This window comes from Biomphalaria glabrata, chromosome 15 (genome assembly GCF_947242115.1).
Source record: "Biomphalaria glabrata chromosome 15, xgBioGlab47.1, whole genome shotgun sequence".
Classification (NCBI taxonomy): domain Eukaryota; kingdom Metazoa; phylum Mollusca; class Gastropoda; family Planorbidae; genus Biomphalaria; species Biomphalaria glabrata.
Genome location: NC_074725.1, coordinates 11,433,949 through 11,453,691, shown reverse-complemented (window position 1 = coordinate 11,453,691; position 19,743 = coordinate 11,433,949). Strand labels below are relative to the sequence as shown.

Here is a 19,743-nt window from a genome sequence, read left to right as displayed (position 1 = left end):
GTCAGCCAGCGTAGCACAGTGCTGTTGAATATCATTAGAGGTATCATTAGCAAACAATTTGCTGATGTTGAATAGAAATCCAAACTTTTCATCTAACGTCTTGAGACGACCAAATCGTGTTGTCATCTCCTGGATTAGTCTATCAATAACTGATTTCATAATGCGAGTTATTTCTTCAACCTCAGCGAGTCCTGCATCACCAGCATTTTCACCAGGCGTCTGTTTTCGACGTTTAATTCTTCCTTCTATCCTAATTCCCAATTTTTCACACAGAACTTTAGCTGCATTGACTGCAGTGATGCAAACATCTTCTCGAATGCTACTTAGCCGTTGCTGCAGTCCTTCTAAATCCAGTGCTGCGTCATGGAAATTCATTGATGGATCTTGCAGTCTTGCACCTGCCTAGTGACGCCACTGGTAATACCCATTTTGGCGCCCCCTACTCTCCGGCGCCCGGGGCGGATGCCCCCCCGCCCCCCCCCCTCGGTACGCCACTGGCCATAGTCGGTCTTTTTCAGGAGACGAAACTCAGTATCGAAGCTCGATAGAAGAGTTTACAAACTGATGCACTGACAACTTTCTAGAACTGAATGTCACAAAAACTAAACTTATAATAGATTTCAGAAAGAAAAAACAAACTATACGTGAACTGCAAATAAACACTACATCTATAGAAGAAGTAAAGGCATATAAATATCTATTATCATCAATAACAAGCTTTCATGGGAACACCACCTTGGAACTCTGACAAAGAAAACAGCCCAGCGATTTTTTTTTTCTATACAAACTCAATAGCTTTAAACTAAACAAGAAGATCCATGATACTTTTACGGCACGACTATACAAAATCTGCCTACATACGGAATAACTTGTTGGCAAGGCAACGCCTCATCTAAACTGTTGCGACGTCTAGAAAACATCATTAAAAAAGCATCAAAAATTACACTCACAACATTACCACATTTAAAGGAACATTTTGAACAAAAGTGCCTTAAAAAAAATAGAAAAAATCTTGGGACAACGGCCACCCGCTCCATCTGAACTACGTCAGGTCGTCGCGAAGTGGCCGACTGCTGTCAATCAAAACAAGAACGGAGCGGTACAAAAACTCGTTCGTACCTCACTTCGTCAGACTCTATCACCGCCACTCATTGATCAGGGAACAAGAAATGCACCAAGATACCTTTGTGTAGTCGCTGAATGAACTCTTTATGTTGTGTCTGTTGTATTTATGTGTATTTTTCTGTTGTGTTGTCTTTATATGAGAAAAGAGTCCTTGTAATCACAACAAATTTCCGTAAGGATCAATAAAGCAGTCTTAGTCTTAGTCTTATTTATTAGAGCCTTAAAAATCTAATAAGCAAGCATATATTTCTTCCTTATTGCATAAAAAAGTTCCCCTTTCAGACCTTGTGGTCTATAGGGCAGATGATGTAAAGGTCATCTGTTGCTGTGGCCAACAGTTAAAGAGGGTGTCATTTGGCCAACACAACGACCAACCGCCTTTACTTTTCTCCCACTTATATTAGGTACCCATCAGAGGCGCCCAAAGATCCCGAAAATAAAATCTCAGTTTTCACCAGGATTCGAACGCGGAACCGGATTCGGAAGCCAACCGCTTTACCTCTCAGCCACCACGCCTTCTCCTTATTGCATACACCTTGTGAAAATAACGTGTCCAAAATTGTACCTGACAGACCGAGTGAGTTCATAGAAGCTTTGTAAATATCACTGGTAGTATGACTGTCAAACGTCACGTTCATTTCCTTCCAGATGTTCAGAAGGTGTGTCAAGAAGCTGATTTTTCTATCCCTGACCCTCACAGTTGGGTCACTACTGTTTCATTTGGTGTACATTACAGATGTCCAGCATCGTCCCACTAAAGGCAAGTACATTACTTGTTTATTTTATATCTCGGCTTGAGATGAAGAAGACGTGCTCACTTTAACTTCAACTCTCGAATCTAAACAATGCTAAAAAAAGCTCCGGCTTCCTGATTGAAGATGAACATTTTAAGACCTCGAAGATGACGGTCAACTTTTATTTTAGCTTATAAAAGCCGATCACGCCCAGGGCATGCTTAAGATTTTGGGATTTAATTCGGCGCGTAAATGTATAATTTTGTTTTATTTTTTTTTAAGTCTCAGCAATGATGACGTAGTTGTACAAAACAAGGAATAGGTTTAGATGTGAAACGAAAAGTTATTTGATAGAATCGTGTCTATTGAGGCAGTCGACTTTTCATTTAGTAGTAATTTTGGACTTGTATGTATATGTGAGAATTAAAAAGTGTGACTTGTGACTTAGGTAACAACCTTAGCATTATTGTTTCTATCATTTCATGTTTTTTTATGTTTTTTTTAAGTGTTTTTTTTTAAAGTTTGTTCGATATTTCTTAGCGTTACAGAAAATCATTTTTTTTTTCAGAACTCGTTTCCGACTTCAAATCGAGTCTAAACTCTGAGCTAAACAATCATGAAAGATCATTGAAGTATCACAACGTGACGTTTTTCAAAGACATCAATGTCAACATTCCTGGACAAACAAAAAACATTAAACCACAACGTTTCAAGCCACTGGATCCTCCCCCACCTACCATCCCCTTAAAAAACCGCGTTCTGCAACCTCCCAGTTCTTCTGACAATAAAGGGTCGTCGCTGGCAAGTAAAAAGCTGGACATTGGGATAAAAAAGCGAAACAATACAAAGAATGTTGAGGGCATTGAGGAGAAAGGTAAAAACATGACAGGGGAAGAGAACTCTCAGAACTTATCAACTAATATTCTAAAAGCTATAACAGAAATGACCATTGAGAAACAGGGGAAGCAAGTTTCCAACAGCTCAGTTCAAGGTGCCGGAGTTAATCATGAAAAGCCTCACGAGACTGATAATGACGAGGATTATGACCCAGACCGACCAAATGATTTTAGAGATGGAGTATTCGATAATGAAATTATGTCGTTCGAAATTGAACAAAAACGTTTCTCTTTGACAAAGGACGGCGTGACCTTTTGCCCTGACAGACCCCCACATCTCCGTAAGTTGTTGTTTGATTTTCTTTCAAAAAAATTATTTTTTTGACTCAAATGTATAGTTCTAAATTTCACAATTAAATAATAAATAGCAAAAACAAAAAAAAAAATAAATTAAACAAGATTACAAAGAGAGTTTGTGTTACACAAACTCAGAGGCGGCCCCCGTCGAAGTCGGATCCCTGTCGGATCTGCATATTCGCAAATAATATTCAAGAAGTGATTTAATTTTGATGTAAAATGTTTTACATGTTTCAGATGTTCCTTCAGAGTAGAAGATAATTACTTCCTAGTCCAAACCTCCCGCAGGACGACGGGGGATGGGAGCGGGCAGGGTTTGAACCCGGAGTGTTCATTGACTTTGGTGCACCGAGTGCGTTCTTTAAGCATTTCATTTAAAGAATTCATTCCATATGACGTCAAAGGAAAAAAAAACACTACGTCACACGGCCTAGCTAGAATAAAAATCGCCTTCATCATTACTAGCCATTTATCGAGTGTTCATAGACATTAGTGCACCGAGTGCGTTCTTTTAGCATTTCTTTTAAAGAATTCATTCCATATGACGTCAAAGGAAAAAAAAAACACTACGTCACACGGCTTAGTTAGACTAAAATATGTTTTTATTAATACAAGCAGTTTTTCGAGGGTTAATAGACATTGGTGCACCGAGTGCGTTCTTTTAACATTACATTTAAAGAGTCCATTCATATGACGTTTAAGAAAAAAAATTCCATTACCTCACAATAGGCTAGTACCGGTACCATAAAAAAATGTCTTTATTTACACGAGATATTTAACGAGGGTTCATAGACATTGATGCACTGAGTTCTAATAGAATTTATTTAAAAAGGATCAAAGCCGCATTGTTTTTGCGTTTTGTCTGTCAGTCGGTCTGTCCGTCATCTTGATATAAAAAAAAAACAACAACTAAAAGTTATTAAAAATTGATTAACCTTTATTCTACGTTTCAAAACATTGCAATAATTTTTAGGTATGAACACAATTGAAAAGTTTATATAATAGATTGTTCCGGATGTTTGTATAAATTGTAAAAGAAAAAGAGAATTTCAGATAAATGAAATACCGTTAATTAAATTTTTTGGATGGTCTCGTAAAAAAATTAGATGTACTACAGCCATGTGGAGAGATTTTCATACCTTACTTTGGTGTTTGGATTCTGTTTTCCTTAAAAATCGGAACATAATATTAACGATAATTAGATTTTTTAATGTTTTAGGTAGAAAGTTAAATGTACTGTAAGAGAGTAGTGAGTTAAAATATTTTTCATAAAAATCCGTAAAAACATTGTTTCGTAAATGAGAAGATTATTTGTTTATTAATTAGAAGAGGGAGTTCAAACAATTATTTGGCGTTAGTAGATTTTTAAATAAATTCGGAAATTTCTGGCGACGATTTGTAAGAAACAAAATCCGGAACTTTCTTTATCGATTACAAAACTTCTATGTTATGTTTTAGCAAAAAAATTAAATGTCTAAAAAGTAATTTTCAGTAATCAATTCTAGTAAATTACTTTTTAAAGCCCTGAACAACCTATTGTCGATATTTTTTAAATTTGTTTAAAGATGAAAATACGGAACAGTTTGATATTGATAACCAAATTATAGTGACGCATTGTCAAAAAATATAAGTGTAATATTAGTAAATTATGCGATTTCAAACAATCATTAGGCATAATTCATGTTTTATAAAACAATATCCGGAACATTTTTACACTTAATGAAATATAAGTCAGTATAGAGATTTTGATTTAGCATTAATATGCTATTTACATAAAAATTTACATAAAAAACGGAACAACATATTATTGATAATGTGTTTTTGCAACGCTTAAGCATGGAAATTGAATGTAATATAAATTAGAAGAGCAAACAAACATTTGTTGAGGTTGATTAGTTTTGCACAAAAAAAATCCGTAACAATCAATTTTTAGATACTTAAAACTATAGAGGTGTTAGGGGAGGAACATTAAAGTGTAAATCCCATTTTCAATAGCTTTTAGAGTTCTAGTTTTTTTTAATCTAATCGTGACGGACAGACCGACCAACAGACAAAACGCACAAAAATAATCTTCTTTTATTCGGATGAGGGCACTAAAGAAAAAATAAATAAAATCTGATTTTTTAAAAAAGTTTAAGGAATTGGTTTAGCACCTGATCATGTAGCGACGTTACGCTACTGCACGAAAATCGCTGCATAAAAAGTCCATTAAAAAAAAATGTGCGTGATATTTACATACAAAATGCATTATTAGCCTTTATAAACAAACAGAAATGTTTTCTTTTAATTTTAGCAGCTAGTTGACCAGAAAAAACATCTTTAACTATTATAAATATTTGTTGTAAACATTTCCTGTACATTTTAAAAATATATTGACTTAGTGATACTGAAAATACACAAATATTGCCCATCTTTGTTAGCATATTGTAACATTGCCTCCCTTACATTTACGTAATTGTTTTAGAATTGGTGTATTTTTATGAAAAAATCGCTTGCATAATTAATTTTATAAATTAAACGGTTTGCTTTTAGAAAACCAAAAGTAGCCGTTGCACCTAAACTTTTCAAGCCGCATTTAATGATGAAATAATATTTTTCATATCTCTTCTAGTTTTCGAGATCTGAGTGTGACAGACGGACAGACGGACAGATGGACATTTTGCACAAACCTAATAGCGGCTTTTTCCCCTTACGGGGGCCGCTGAAAAAAACAATGTTGATTTTAAAACGTACTAAAAGGTAGAACATAAAATCAAAACATTGGCTGTGAGTTTCGCTCTATCTCAGCCAATGCTTTGATTTTTTTTTCAACATGTTAAATCTGGATTTAATGCTAGCAGAGTTCTTTTTTTTTAAGGTTCCGTGGCTGAACGATTGAAGCGCTTGACTTCTGAACTGATGGTCCCGGGTTCGAATTCTGGCGAAGACTTAGATGTTTAATTTCGGGATCTTTGCGCGCGCCTGAGTTCACCCAGCTCTAATGGGTACCTGACATTAGTTGGGGAAAAATAAATTCGGTTGGTCGTTGTGCTGGTCTCATGACACCCTGGTTAAACGTAGGCCGCAGAAACAGATGACCTTTACAACCTCTGCCCAATAGACCACAAGGTCTGAAATTAACTTCTTACTTAGAGCTCTTTTTGCTCACCTTTCAAAGTCAATATGTAAGTCTTCTCCCAGATTGCAATCCCTCTATATGTCACCAAAAGAGATTGCACGAGAGCGCACTGGAAATGCCATAGCATAAAGGATGCACTAGACAACAGAAATATAAAGAACAAAAGTCAAACGACATAAGAATCTCAAGGTGCTCAATGCTTTTATGTTGCGCTCACAAAGCTTCTTCCCCACCCCTAACTTTTAGCTGCAAGGCAGGACCCTGATGGGGTCCTTTCAATTCGTAACAATATGGGCTCCACTCAGTAACCTAACATTTACAGATTCCTTGCCTTTTTAGATTTTCCAACATTTTTTTGTAGGTTGCGTGATTTAAGTGTGTTGCTTTGTGCGTTATTTTAAATAAAAACCTTTAAATTTTATTTTTACCTATTTTTTTTTTTAGTTGGCAGTCTTGCTGGCTTGTACAATGAGATCACAAAAGAAGAATTGCAAGAACTTTTTCCAGAAATGGAGAGCGGTGGGCGTATTCGACCACCTGATTGTGTCCCAAAGCAGAGGATGGCGATAATAATGCCCTATCGTAATAGATTTCCGCATCTGCATATCGCCCTCCATAACCTGATCCCGTTTTTGAAGCGCCAGCAGGCCGATGTGACATTCTTTGTTATCGAACAGGTCAGTATGTCAATTTAAACAGGTTAATTAGCAGAAGAAATATGCATACAAGTAGATACTCAAATGCACTGAAATCAACAGACATTTTAAAACACAATTTGTGTCTTGAATAATACGTTATATCTTGCTGTGTGGGTTTCGTGTGTGTGTGTATGTTGGTGTATGTGTGACCTACTTTTATATGTGGATAAAGCTGTCTGGGATACATATATGAAGTTGTATAAATAAGCATACGAAGTTATATTTAAAAAAGAAGGCTGATAAGAATAGCATTCTACTGGCAGCGTAGAGAAAATGCTGTCTGATTGTTGCATTGCATTTTTATTTTGTTTGTGACTTAACAGGCCCCGGGGTCAACTTTCAACAGAGGCGCCTTATTGAATATTGGCTTCCTGGAGGCCGAGAAACTTGGCAACTTTGATTGTTACATCTTCCACGATGTTGACCTGATTCCGTTGAATGACAAAAATCTGTACAGGTGTGAGTCCAATCCCAGGCACTACGCTGTGGCTATGAATAAATTCAATTTTAAGTAAGTATACACCTTACCATATTCTCTCTCTCTCTCTCTCTCTCTCTCTCTGTCTCTTTCTGATTCTCTTTTTTTTTCTCTTTGTCTTGTATATCTTTCTAATTATATGTATAAACAAATGTCTATCACAAAGCCTACCTACCCATCCAGTCTGGTAAACGTTTTATATTGATTGATCTCTTTATGCTTAAATAAAACTTCATGTATTAATTTAGATCTAAATGTAACATTTTTTTTTTTTTTTTTGGGGGGGGGGCTACTTTTTGTGACTTCCAAAAGAATTCAGAAGGAAAAAATGTAGCATAATATAATCTGTTCGACTTCTTACAAAGTTTATATCAACTCAGTCTGTCTGTCTGGTAAAAAGTGTGTACACGTTATTTCTCCCTCACCCATTCTTGAATTAAATTTACATCATCATGAATCAATTTAAAAAAGTAACTAATTAGACAATTAATTACTGGTAATTAATTACTTTGTTTGGTGCCAACAAGAGAAACTAATACTTATGTATTTGTTGGGTTTAGTTAGCTTAAAAAATTGTTAACGCTGATTGCCCCTCACACATTCTCCGATCAAGTTGATACTTAAAACAATTATTTAATGGCCTAACAAAACGTGAATCAATAAGCAAGAATACTCAATTAGACAATTAATTATTGGTAATTGTTTGATATCAAATAAGGGAAATAACTTGTACATTATTGATATATATATAGTTGTTAGGGCGAACTTCTTTAATAAACTTTAAAAGATAAACTTTAAAAAAAAAAAAAAGGATTTTAAAAATTTTGCTTGTGTTTTGTTTTGTTTGTTTTGAGTACAAACAATATTTATCGTACAAACTGATTTTACGCCTAAAGAAATCTAAACTCTGATTTCTCGACTTACTTAAAAAAAAAAAAAATTTACAATAACTGAATTGTAATGACAATATAGGGCTTCGTTCAGTTTTAAAGCGATGATAGATCGCTTCACAGAAATGAAACGAATGACTGGGCATTGGCTATTGTTGGGCGTTTGTCGTTCACTCATCTTCAGCTGACGTATCCAAAGGAGCGACAAGTGGCGATACAGTTTCAGATCATCGCAGGTTCTGTCGGGGTGGAGAACTGTGTGCAGCAAACTGCATAAGGATCGCCGGCTCCTGGTTTTTCCTCAGAGGTGACTCCATATTTGGGTATAGCTGCATGGCAGCAAAGGGTTGAATTAAGAGTTTTCATTCTCCTAGGTGGGTAGCCAGAAATTGCTAACGAGACCCTCCCGCCCGAAGCTTACTGGTTACTCGCCTTCGCACCTTCTGTTACTGAGAACAGTTCCGCCTGACCCAAAATCTGAGCCACACGTGAATGCCAGGAGTTGGACTGGTTGTTAGGGGCTACTTGAGACGTGTGCCATTGGAAACATTTTATAGGTCATGATGGGCTTATATTCATTACCACGTCCGGCAATAACAACCTTACGTACGATATTCTCTAACAAATTCATATTTTTCATCTAATATTAATCAATTTGATGTGGGTTTTTTTTCTCCTTTCTTATTTAAATTTTCTTTATAATATTTGAAGAATGTTTTTGTCAATTAAGCCCAGCAGTCAAATTTTCAAATAAGCAAAACACATAAAGATTATTGATCCAAGAAAGTTACTGTTGATAAGATAAGATAAGATAATTTTCATTGATACAATCAAATGGAAATACCGTTTGACAACAATTGACAACCTCAGCGTAACTACTGTAACAATAACATTTTAAATGCAAATACGAAACAACATTCACACACGAAACACACACACACACACCCACAACCAGATCTCCATGAATTAGACTTCTATGAACTTCTCGATCTCACTTTCTCTGTGATTCTAGACTGTTCTATTCAGGCTATTTCGGAGGTGTGGTTGGGTTCTCCAAGGAACAGTTCCTGAAGGTCAATGGGAACTCAAACTTGTACATCGGATGGGGCGGAGAGGACGATGATTTGCTGAAGAGGTAACCTCTTTGTGTGTCTGTGTTGGAACATCAAACATACAGCCTTATAATTTAGGAAAACCGAGTGAAATAGTTCAGATTGAATATTAAACTTAAAAGGCCAATACTAAGTGGGGAAAAAAATTCTGCAATTTCTTGGAGGCCTTTTTTAAAAATTATATTTTAATTTTATTTTTTGTTATAATTGGAGCATATAATTATTAAAAGTACAAAGCCATATGTTTATTTTCTGTTGTATTGTGTAATTATGATTGTGTCATAGATCGTGTGAAGCTCTGTTTCCAGCTACATCTTTAACACTTCCATGCAATACCTTTTTAAAGTTCCATCATAAGTAGAGCTGCAATGATTCCTATTGGCTTGGAGATATTGTCATCTTGTTCCTTTAAGTAAATTGTATTAACATTTTCATTGCGACATCTATTTTTATGCCCCAACGTTCTCGAACAGGTTGTATAATAAGGAGTACAAGATGTTACGATATCCAACAACTATTTCTCGTTATTTTATGTTAAAACACACACGAGACAAAGGAAACGAGGCCAACCCACTGAGGTGAGTCAATACCTTTTTTTTTAATGTAAACTTTCTTTCATTCAAGGTTACTGTGCTGTGCACGAGTTGGGGCACCACTCAAGATCTGTTAACCGCCTTTTTCCATTCATCGCTGTCCTTTGCCTTGGTTGGAATTCCATTCAATGACAGTACTATTCATTCTTTGGTTTTGTCTTCCCATTGCTTCCTCGGTCTTCTTCTTTCTGGTACTGTCCTATGAAGGAAGGTCTTTGCAAGCTCGGAGGCTCTTGTGATGCTGCCATAAAGTTTGAAGTTAGGTTTTGTGTCAGTAGTTAGCAGGTCATCGTGGGTCATCGTGGAGTCCAGTTGCACGTTTTTTGTCAGTAGTTAGCAGGTCATCGTGGAGTCCAGTTGCTGTATTAATCCAGTTTCTAATCTCTTCATTCGTGATGCGGTCCTTGTGAATGACACCTTGGATCTTTCTGTAGCATCTGAGTTTCATTGCTAGGATCCTCTTCTCGAAACCTAGACACTGACTGCAGATCTCGAGAACATAGATGTGAATATTAATGTGAACCCTGCATGTTACAAACAGTGACATAATTGTGAATTAGATTTTTTTTTTCAAATTGGGATTAACTTAAAATAATTAGCATAATAGCAGTGAATAGAATTCACGGCTAGTTTACACTGTCCAACTAGGCCCTGCTAGGTACTTTCTATACTTGGTTGAAAAAAACAACTAAAAAGCTAAAAAAAACATTATATTTCTTTGCAATTGTATATAGATTGCAATTATGGTTTATCTTAATATTAACTATATACAGCATACGATCGTGCGTATTTTAAACACACTTAAAGATCTATAATTTAATTGTTATTAAAGAACGTATCAGCATTGTCACAAAAATATGGCGAAAACGTTTTCCTTCTAAAAATAATGGGATGTTTATTTTGCTGATATTACGTTAGCTTTAGTGTGAGTTTAAATTTAACTCTTTCTCTCCGTAATTAATTTTCCACGTTTTGGAAGGAATTCTTCATTTTGCTCATTACTATTTCACAACCTTGTTATGATTTGGGCTTCAATAGCTTTGTTGTTTGTTATCAGAAAATGTTGTATTTGGTATAGATTTAAAGAAAAATGCAAGCTCTTTTTATATAATTCAAAGTCAAGTTTAAAAAATTAAACATTAATTCCATTTAATGAGGTCAAAATCAACGATGGTATCGTTGATTAGGAGAGAAAGAGTTAAGTTCTCTACTTTTGTAAAGTTAGGCACCATAGACTTATATATTATATCTAGACTGGAAACGGAAACAAATACTTATTCGCAATTGAACGATTCACATACCTATATATTTATAGATTTTTATGTACGTAACTCTTTTAAAAGCTCTAAGGGAAATCGCCCAAATCAATCTTTTCTGTCTTAGAAAAGTAAAGATCTTTAGTTTTCAAAGTTTAGAAATAATGCAAAATCATTTCTCAGATTTTCTTTAGAATGGGCTATAAATAACAGAACTATATTTTCACGCTAATAATAGAAACAAAGCCATTTCCTGTAAGTTTCCATTGAGATAATGTTTCAAAAATCCTAGATTGAAATAATTCATGTCTGTTGATTTTAATCATCTTATCTACATTTAAATAGATTGATTACCTAGATCTTTCTAGATTATGTATCTAAAAATTGCAAAATAATAATTATGAGACGAGAGTACTCTTGTTTCTGATATTGAATTACTAGATCTAGATCTAAAAACTAAATTATATGTTACATAGGTTAGGGTTAGGGTTGAAAAACAACAACTTTACTTCTTAGACCTACTTTACGCCTTGTTTCAACTTTTTAAAATAATTTCACGAAATGTTTTGGTTGTAATGTTAAAAGATCTCCATGTCCAGTCTAGATACAATATATATAAGTCTATGTTAGGCACATTTCTACCATACTAATTGTAAAATATGGCTGTTGATTTTATCTCTAAGAAACGAAACAAAAGAACATATTCATTTACTTTCTAATCAAACAAGTTTGCTGATATCATAATAACTAAGCTTTATTTCTTCTAATGAATTACAGAAAGGCCATCTTGAGTAGTGCTCTCAAGCGACAAGACATTGAAGGCCTGAACACAGTGAAATACAAAGTGATCAATATCACATTAGATCCTCTGTACACTTGGATCAATGTTTCCATCAATACCACCGAAATACTTCTGGTTCGTATAGTCAACGAATTTATGAATATAAGGACTAAAATTAAAGATTGATAATTATATTATAATAATTATAAGTAACCCCTCCATACCTCACTCAACTGGTCATCTGTTTCTATAGACGACGCTTAACGAGTGTGTAGTGTGACCAGTGTCACCAATCGATGATGTGACCTAATTCGACCTTTTTCTAGAAGCCGTGGTCAGGTCAAAGAAGACGTAGAACAAACACACGTTAATTATCATCATCAATTAGGGAAATAGGTCAGAGGAAACATAGCGTACGTCAGTTTCTAGAAGGTCATAGTTAATAAAATATTTAGAATAGAAGTTTCTAAGATTCTGGAAAGTACGGTTTAGAAAAGTATTAATTGGGGAAAGCAAGTTAGTCGGAGGTCCTTGCACTGTAACTGGTTCGTGTGTTGTACTGAGTTCTTAAACAGTTGCGGGTCCACTAGTTAAAGTTGTATCGTTAAGTTGTTTAAATAATAGGTTATATCAGTTGAAGTTTCCTCGTTTCGGAAACCAAAGGCATTACCACACAGTCACTAACGCCCAAATAATGTAATTTAGACTTTTTAAAAATTTCAGTAGCCTTTTAAAAATTTTACTAGACGTTTAATTCCTCTTGCAGACTGCTCCAGCCATGACCCTTCAGGACGTCGACAACGCGAAGAAAAAATGGCACCAGGAAAAGATGCGCAAAGAGAAAGCCAGGCTAGAAGCTCTTCAGCGAAGGAACGTCTCCAACACGTCCGCCTCTGCCAAAAACGTCACTCAAGTCATCTCTCATGATTCAGTTAACTCTAAAGTCACTTCCAGCGCTATCCCCTCTTTGGTTGAGTCTCAACAAATAACTGACGCGAACACAACTATCTTAAGAAACAAACTCCCAGAAAGCAAAGTCTTTGAGCCTAGCTGATGATGCAAAAAGGCTAAGTCATGGGATAAGGCTGAATTATGGGGAAAGGCTGAATGACGCGAAAGGGAAAAGTTAACAACTAACATATAGTAGGGACTCCAATTGTGGATCGGCAAACAATGAATAAGATAAGACTAGTTCTTACATTTGAATACCTAAAATAAATAAAACAAAACATTTAAAAAAAACAACTTAATAGAATAATAATATGTCGGCTATCTAACTGCATGTAATATTCGTGTGACCATCCAGCATCTCACCATCACGTGATGCTGTTAATATAGATCCACGCTCCTCATTCACTATGAACTTATGATGATCTTGAGGTCTAATCTTCGTTAATGGACCTCATTCGCCAAAACGAACAGTCACGTCATGACCAATGATTAAAAACTGCAAAAAATAAGGTCCCGTGCTATTCATGTTTGATTCGAATTAGTTCGTAAGTTGTGTAGTGTAGGCAGAGAAATATGGCTCAAGGGTATTTGTTTACGATTGGTGAATTAGACGAATTGAGTCTATGGCAGTATTGTTTGCTTTTGCTTTAAGTTTTTGGCCCTTTTTTCTACGCTTAGGGATGTTTAAAACACCAAATATCAGCGCACTGAGCCACGAGGAATGATCATCGCATGTATTGATGGAGCTCTTGAGTGATTCATTAAATCTCTTGTGTTGGCTCCCGCTGGGAACGCTTTCAAGCTCCATCTAGGAAATGCGCTTAGGAAATCGATTATCAGGCAATGACGGTAATCAACAATATACAACGATGACTTGAACTTAAAAGAAACAGATTTACCAATGACCCCCCCCCCCCAGACCAGAAACCTTAACTATAATTATTATAATTTACATAATTTATTTAAAATCAGAATATTACGTTATACAGTTCATGTCGCCACAATACAGACAAGTGCTATTGGAAACACGCGCTGATCAAACAAACGTATAATGTGAATGTTGATTGTGTTACTGTTTGGTTGTGATGTCGCAAACATGAGCGCTCTCACTGGAACATTTCCTTGACTTTTGTTTCCATCTTATGTGACAATTTTGATCTATTCTTTTGAAAAATGTATGTACAATATTTGTTTTGTGTTTTCTGTATCCACACGTTTAGCGTCGATTTATTGCGTCGTGATATTTTTTAAATTATTATCATATAAATTCTGAAATATCTTATTACAAGTCTTTGTTACAAATGACATCTCCAATAAAGCAAAAATTGTATTTCCACTCACAAGAGATGACATTTTTAATTACCCATGGTTTGCATCTTGAGTTTAAGGCTCCTCGAACGCTTCCATCAAAGGTGCCGACGCTCCTAAATGGTCATACGTTGGCAAGGCTACATTACAAACAGCCTCGTTCTGTGGACAGTACAGAATCACTACTGTTCGACAGCTGCGCTGGGTCGGACAGTTATCCCGGTTGGGAGACGACCGCATGCCAAAGTCGATCTTATTTGGTGAGCTTAAAGGAGGGCGGCGTAACAGAAGTGGCCCCCGTAGTGCTATAAAGATCAACTCTGGCGCCTTTTTGCCCTCACTAGCATAGAGGAAAGTAGCTGGCAGCTTATGGTCTCTGACAGAGACAGTTGGAGAGCTCTCATAAAAGTCGCGGGACACACATTTGAGACTCGAAGAAAAGACTTTGTTGAAGACAGACGCAGAAGACGAAAAAATAATTCAATAGACCCCAGCGGACAACGAATTTGCCTGCATCAGATATGGAAATATATGCAGGTCGCAGCGGGGTTTGCTAAGTCATGTGAAACACTGCATTCATCCTTAATCTTGGGAATCGAAGACATTATTATTAGGAGATTAGGAGATAATAACTTCTACTATAAATATATATACATATATATATGTATATATACATTTCTGTGTCAATGCTCCGGAGAAGTCCAATCTTGTAGTTTGTTTTTAATTTTCAAAACGACTTTCCACAATATAAAAGCAATTGAAACAGAAATACACAGTTCTCAAGTTGCAGAAAATAAATTCTATCTTCCAATCTACATATTTTATGTCTATGGTTCTCCAACATTGAATAGGATAATGCCAAATGCCTACGTGAGGGAATACCCAAAGACATTCAAGATGAATATTTTCTTGTTGTTTAGCCAAATTTATTTCTTTTTTCTTTTTTTTTTTTACTTAGAAAATTATAACGGTCAAACTAGAGTTTTCCCAGTGTGGCCAACGAGCTAGTTATTCTTTTCCAAGAGAGAGATAGCAATTGTCGAATTTCTAGGAAAATGGTTAAATCCTTTTGCGACAATCAGGTACACCACCCAGAAGTTTCCACCCAGGTTTACGTTACCACGAAGGTACGAATTGAATAGAGCTAATCTAATAAAGATTTGTTTAAAAACAAAAAAAACAAAAAAAAAAACTTACATAAATGCAAAACTGGCAAGAGAAATCGTTTAAAAGCCAGATTTTATACGAAAGAGAGACTAGGGATCAATTTTTAAAAACAAATTTTAAACAATTCGCACCTTACATATTTTCTTTTATTTTGATTTTTGTTTAAAATTATTTATCTTTGAATGTAAATTTCGAATTTTTTTTAACAACAGAGAAATATTGCAGATTTTCAAAGAATGAAGGCCAATCCATAAATAGCAATCATTTTTTTTTTTGGTTTATCCGATGTACAGAATTTGTCTGTTCGAGTAATAAATGCTCCTTCTTCCCTAGTGCTACTAGATCATGAAATGGGTTGCCTGGGTCAGCCAAGAAAAAGAATTTCTTCTTCTTCTTCATCGTTCTCATTGTTATGTTGGAGTGTTCATATGACTAGACCAATACATAAAAATAACTTGGCAGAATTTAAATCATTGATTAACATGCATGACTACAGTGACTTAGAAATACTCATAGCGGCATAGGACGTAACCATCTTCTTTGTTGAAGTTAGGTCTGTATTTCGTGAGATAAAGATAAAAATCATATGTCTATGATAAAAACTTTATACATTCCATCAGAGGCGTAGTTGGGGGGGGGTGATCAAGGGGGCCACGATGCCACGGTCACCACCCTTAGGTGTGCCACAAGCAGAGGCACCAAAAAATAAAAATTATTGTTGATATTTTAGTTAGGTAATACATTCTAAGGATATTTGTATTATAATATTATTATTATATAATTTTTATTTATAAGCCTACATTTCTTTGTGATGTTCATGAAAAATTGAGGGGGGATTTTTTTCCCCGGGCGCACTACGCCTCTGCATCCCATGCTTTATAGATCTAGTATTTGTGTGTGCACTTTATCGCACTGTAGAATGAGATTAAAATTCAAATGTAAACAAAGAGCAGATTACTGTGATTATCTTTTACTAACTTTGATTGTGAAAACCTCCAACTGTGTGTAAAATCGAGTGAGAGGCGTCTATGGTTACTTCATTTAAATAAAACTCAGAGTGAACTATTAAAAATTGTGTTTCCATCTTTCTCTGTATACAATCTTATTGTAAACTGTACGTTATCTGATACTTGGGGTAAGTCTAGATGTCAATAGATTAATAAAGACTTCGAGACGAGAGAAGTCTAGATCTAATCGATAGATCATCATGAAGGAGACCTATTCGACTGTAACTGTTAGTCTATCAGTAGATCTAAATAAGTCCATCTCCTTATTGTCACGTGGGTAACATTGATCAAATTCTACAGTGTTTCCTAAACTTTTCCCTTAAAGGAACACTTCTCACATTCTGAGTATTTAGCGGAACACTTCGCACATTATGAGTATTTGGCGGTTCACTTGGCTTATTTTTTTAAGAGAGATTAATTCATGTAGTGGCCAACTAGTTATATTATAATATATTTTCCAGTAGTTCGTGGAACACATATTCAGGCTTTGCGGAACACTTTGGTTCCGAGGAACACAGTTTGGGAAACACTGAAATACTACATGAGTTCTTTTAAAAACTTGTCTAATAATCAGGCCGAAGATTAAAAAGAGTAGTGCAGTATATCACATGTCTACTCAGCCCTAGCTGTGACCTACATATTTTGGCTTATCCAAAGAGATTTACGTTAATAACGTTAATACTTAGATTAGATCCTTCCGCACCATTCGACGCATTGGGCGGTAAGCGTTCTCCATAAAGATCTGTCACTGGCAATGTTTGAAGCCTCTTCACACCTGGTGTCCACCGCTCTGAGATCCTCCACAAAAGTGTGGCACCAATTTATACGAGTTTGTGCTTTGAAGTCCACCGTTTATAGTTTTATCAACTCATCATAGCTATCAAGCTGAAATTTTGCACATAAACGTGTACTATCAGACATCATATAGAGTTAAAATTTCAGGAAGACCAGTTCAGTAACTAAAATTATTTATGCAAAAACACTATTATGGGACGTAACTGTATATATAACATATATTAATATAAGAAAATATAATTATGTCCCCTGTTATTCTTATACTACGACGCTATTCAAATGATGTTAATCCCAATTAAATGAAAAATGAAATAAATAGAATTAGAAGCTTCATAAATAAGAACAAAATTAGAAAGCATTATTATTAAGATAATAGTTGTATTATAAGGAGACATCATGGAGAAAGAAAATAAGGAAAAGAACTACATTCTTTTTGCAACATATTTGTTTTGTTATGCTCTTCATACAACGCCACCTGAGCTGGCTCGGTCATGTGTTACGTTAGGAGGGTGAACGTATCACCAAAGTCACTCCTTATGGTTGAACTCGCTGATGAAAAACTGGTCGACCCCACCTCCAACACGTGGACGTAATCAAACTGGACCTCAAAGCAGTGGATATCGATGTTGACTACTGGGAATTAAGACATTAGCCCTAGACCTCCCTAGCCCTAGACCGCACTATGTGGAGAGAGATGGTAGTCAAGAAAGCCATGGAAAGTAAAAAAGCATTGACCTCAGGTATAGATGAAAAGTGTGCCAAACAAAAAATGGCTGGTTCCTCTAATTACAAAGCAAATGTCGCCTCAATCTACGTCACATGTGGTAGAGAATGGCTCTACAATCACATGAACAAGTGCGATCCCAGAGAAACCATAGTCGTTCTACGACTTTTGGAGTCCAATATCACATATGTGTTTTGATAATTATCATTGATCTATATTAATTAGGATTTATATTTCATAATTAAAAATGAAATATGAATGTTTTAGCTTACAATATTACTAGAGCATAAAATAGGAATTGATTGTTACAATTCCTCTATTCAGCTCGTACTTTCCTGCAAACTAAAACCTGGGTGAATGGGCTCAAAAACCTGGATACAGATTTCGAAAACGGCTGTAAAGATTTTTCTAGAAATTTGACAGATGATCGTTGGGAAAAAATAACTACGAACTCGTTGGCCATTGGAAACTCTAGTTTGACCGTTGCAATATTTTAAAGTATAATAAGATGTATTTATAAATTTGGCTAGAGGAGTAGAAATAGTTATCTTGAATAATCTGTACCTCTTCGAGGATTTCGGAATGTAGATAGTGATGGGCAAAAGTTAACTAAAAAGTTGCTAACTTTTAGTTTAACTAAAAAAAAATAGTTAAGGCCAAAGTTTAATTAAAAAAAAAATTTAGTTAAAATCCTAGTTTAATTAATTTTTTTTAGTTACAAACTAAAAAGTTTAATTACAAATTTTACAAACTTTTTTAACATACATAGATTTAGATCTATGTAATTTGGAGAATATATATAATAAATAATGGGCGTAGCCGGGGGGGGTTCTTGGGGTTCAAACCCCCCCCCCCGGAATTAAGTGACTGATTTTTGCTTTCATTTTGTTTATTTTAGGTGATATTTTAATACTAAATCATCACCACAGCACTGCCGAGGCAGTTTTGAGTTAAAAACCCTCTACCAGAGGGTTTTGAGTTTAAATCCCCCTACCAGGGGGTTTTGAGATTTAAAAAAACCCTACCAGGGGGTTTTGAGATACAAATCCCTCTACCAGGGGGCTCTGAGTTTAAAAACCCCTACAGGGGGGTTTGAATTTTAAACCCCCTACCAGAGGTTTTTGCAGTTAAATCCCCCTCTTCTATAAAACAAAACAAAAAAAAATGCAAACAACAATCCCCAAATTCCAACAGCACAGTTGAGGAAGATTTTGATTTTAAAACCCCCTCCAAAATTTACGATAAACCCCATCTTCAATATAAAAAAAACAAATTACACACTCAAAATTCTATGAGCGTAGCCAAAGGGGTTTTGAGTTTAACCCCCCCCCCCTCCAGTTGGGGTTTGAAGCTAAAAAATTCCTCTTTAATATAAAAAAAAAAGCAAATTACACACTATAAAATCTATGAGCGTAGCCAAAGGGGTTTTGAGTTTAAATCCCCCTCCTCCAGATGGCTTTTTCTTTAAAGTTTAAAACCCCTCCAGATGGTTTTGAGTTTAAAATTCCCTTTACAGAGCGTTTAGAGTTGAAAACCTCTCTCTTCAATATTATTTTAATGCAAACTACAGTCACCAAATTCTATGATCGTAGCTAAATGGGGTTTTGAATTAAAAACAAAACAAAAAAAAAAACTCCAGAGATTTCTTAGTTTAAAACCCCTCATCAGATGATTTGACGAAAAAACTTTCCTTTTCGATATAAAATCTAAAGCGAAATACAGGCATGTAATTCCAAGAGCGTAGTCAAGAAAGGTTACAAATATCTACCAGTGGCTTGGGCTCCATTAATTTCATTAACTCCATTCTGCCGAA

At 35.5% G+C, this 19,743-nt stretch overlaps 1 protein-coding gene across 4 annotated transcripts in view; it reads left to right on the top strand.

Moving 5' to 3' along the window:
• Window positions 1-16,476, top strand: part of LOC106055625 (beta-N-acetyl-D-glucosaminide beta-1,4-N-acetylglucosaminyl-transferase-like) — a 36,958-nt gene extending 20,482 nt beyond the window's left edge. For 3 of the 4 annotated variants that reach the window (XM_056013013.1, XM_056013015.1, XM_056013014.1), the window contains exons 2-9: window positions 1,774-1,885; window positions 2,428-3,036; window positions 6,615-6,847; window positions 7,192-7,379; window positions 9,249-9,371; window positions 9,822-9,926; window positions 11,975-12,113; window positions 12,745-16,476. In XM_056013013.1, the coding sequence (XP_055868988.1) occupies window positions 1,774-1,885; window positions 2,428-3,036; window positions 6,615-6,847; window positions 7,192-7,379; window positions 9,249-9,371; window positions 9,822-9,926; window positions 11,975-12,113; window positions 12,745-13,032 (1,797 nt within the window). In that variant the 3' untranslated portion in view covers window positions 13,033-16,476. The remainder of the gene's footprint in view (window positions 1-1,773; window positions 1,886-2,427; window positions 3,037-6,614; window positions 6,848-7,191; window positions 7,380-9,248; window positions 9,372-9,821; window positions 9,927-11,974; window positions 12,114-12,744) is intronic. The other variant, XM_056013016.1, reaches the window with a different exon arrangement.
• The last annotated feature ends 3,267 nt before the right edge of the window (window positions 16,477-19,743 follow it).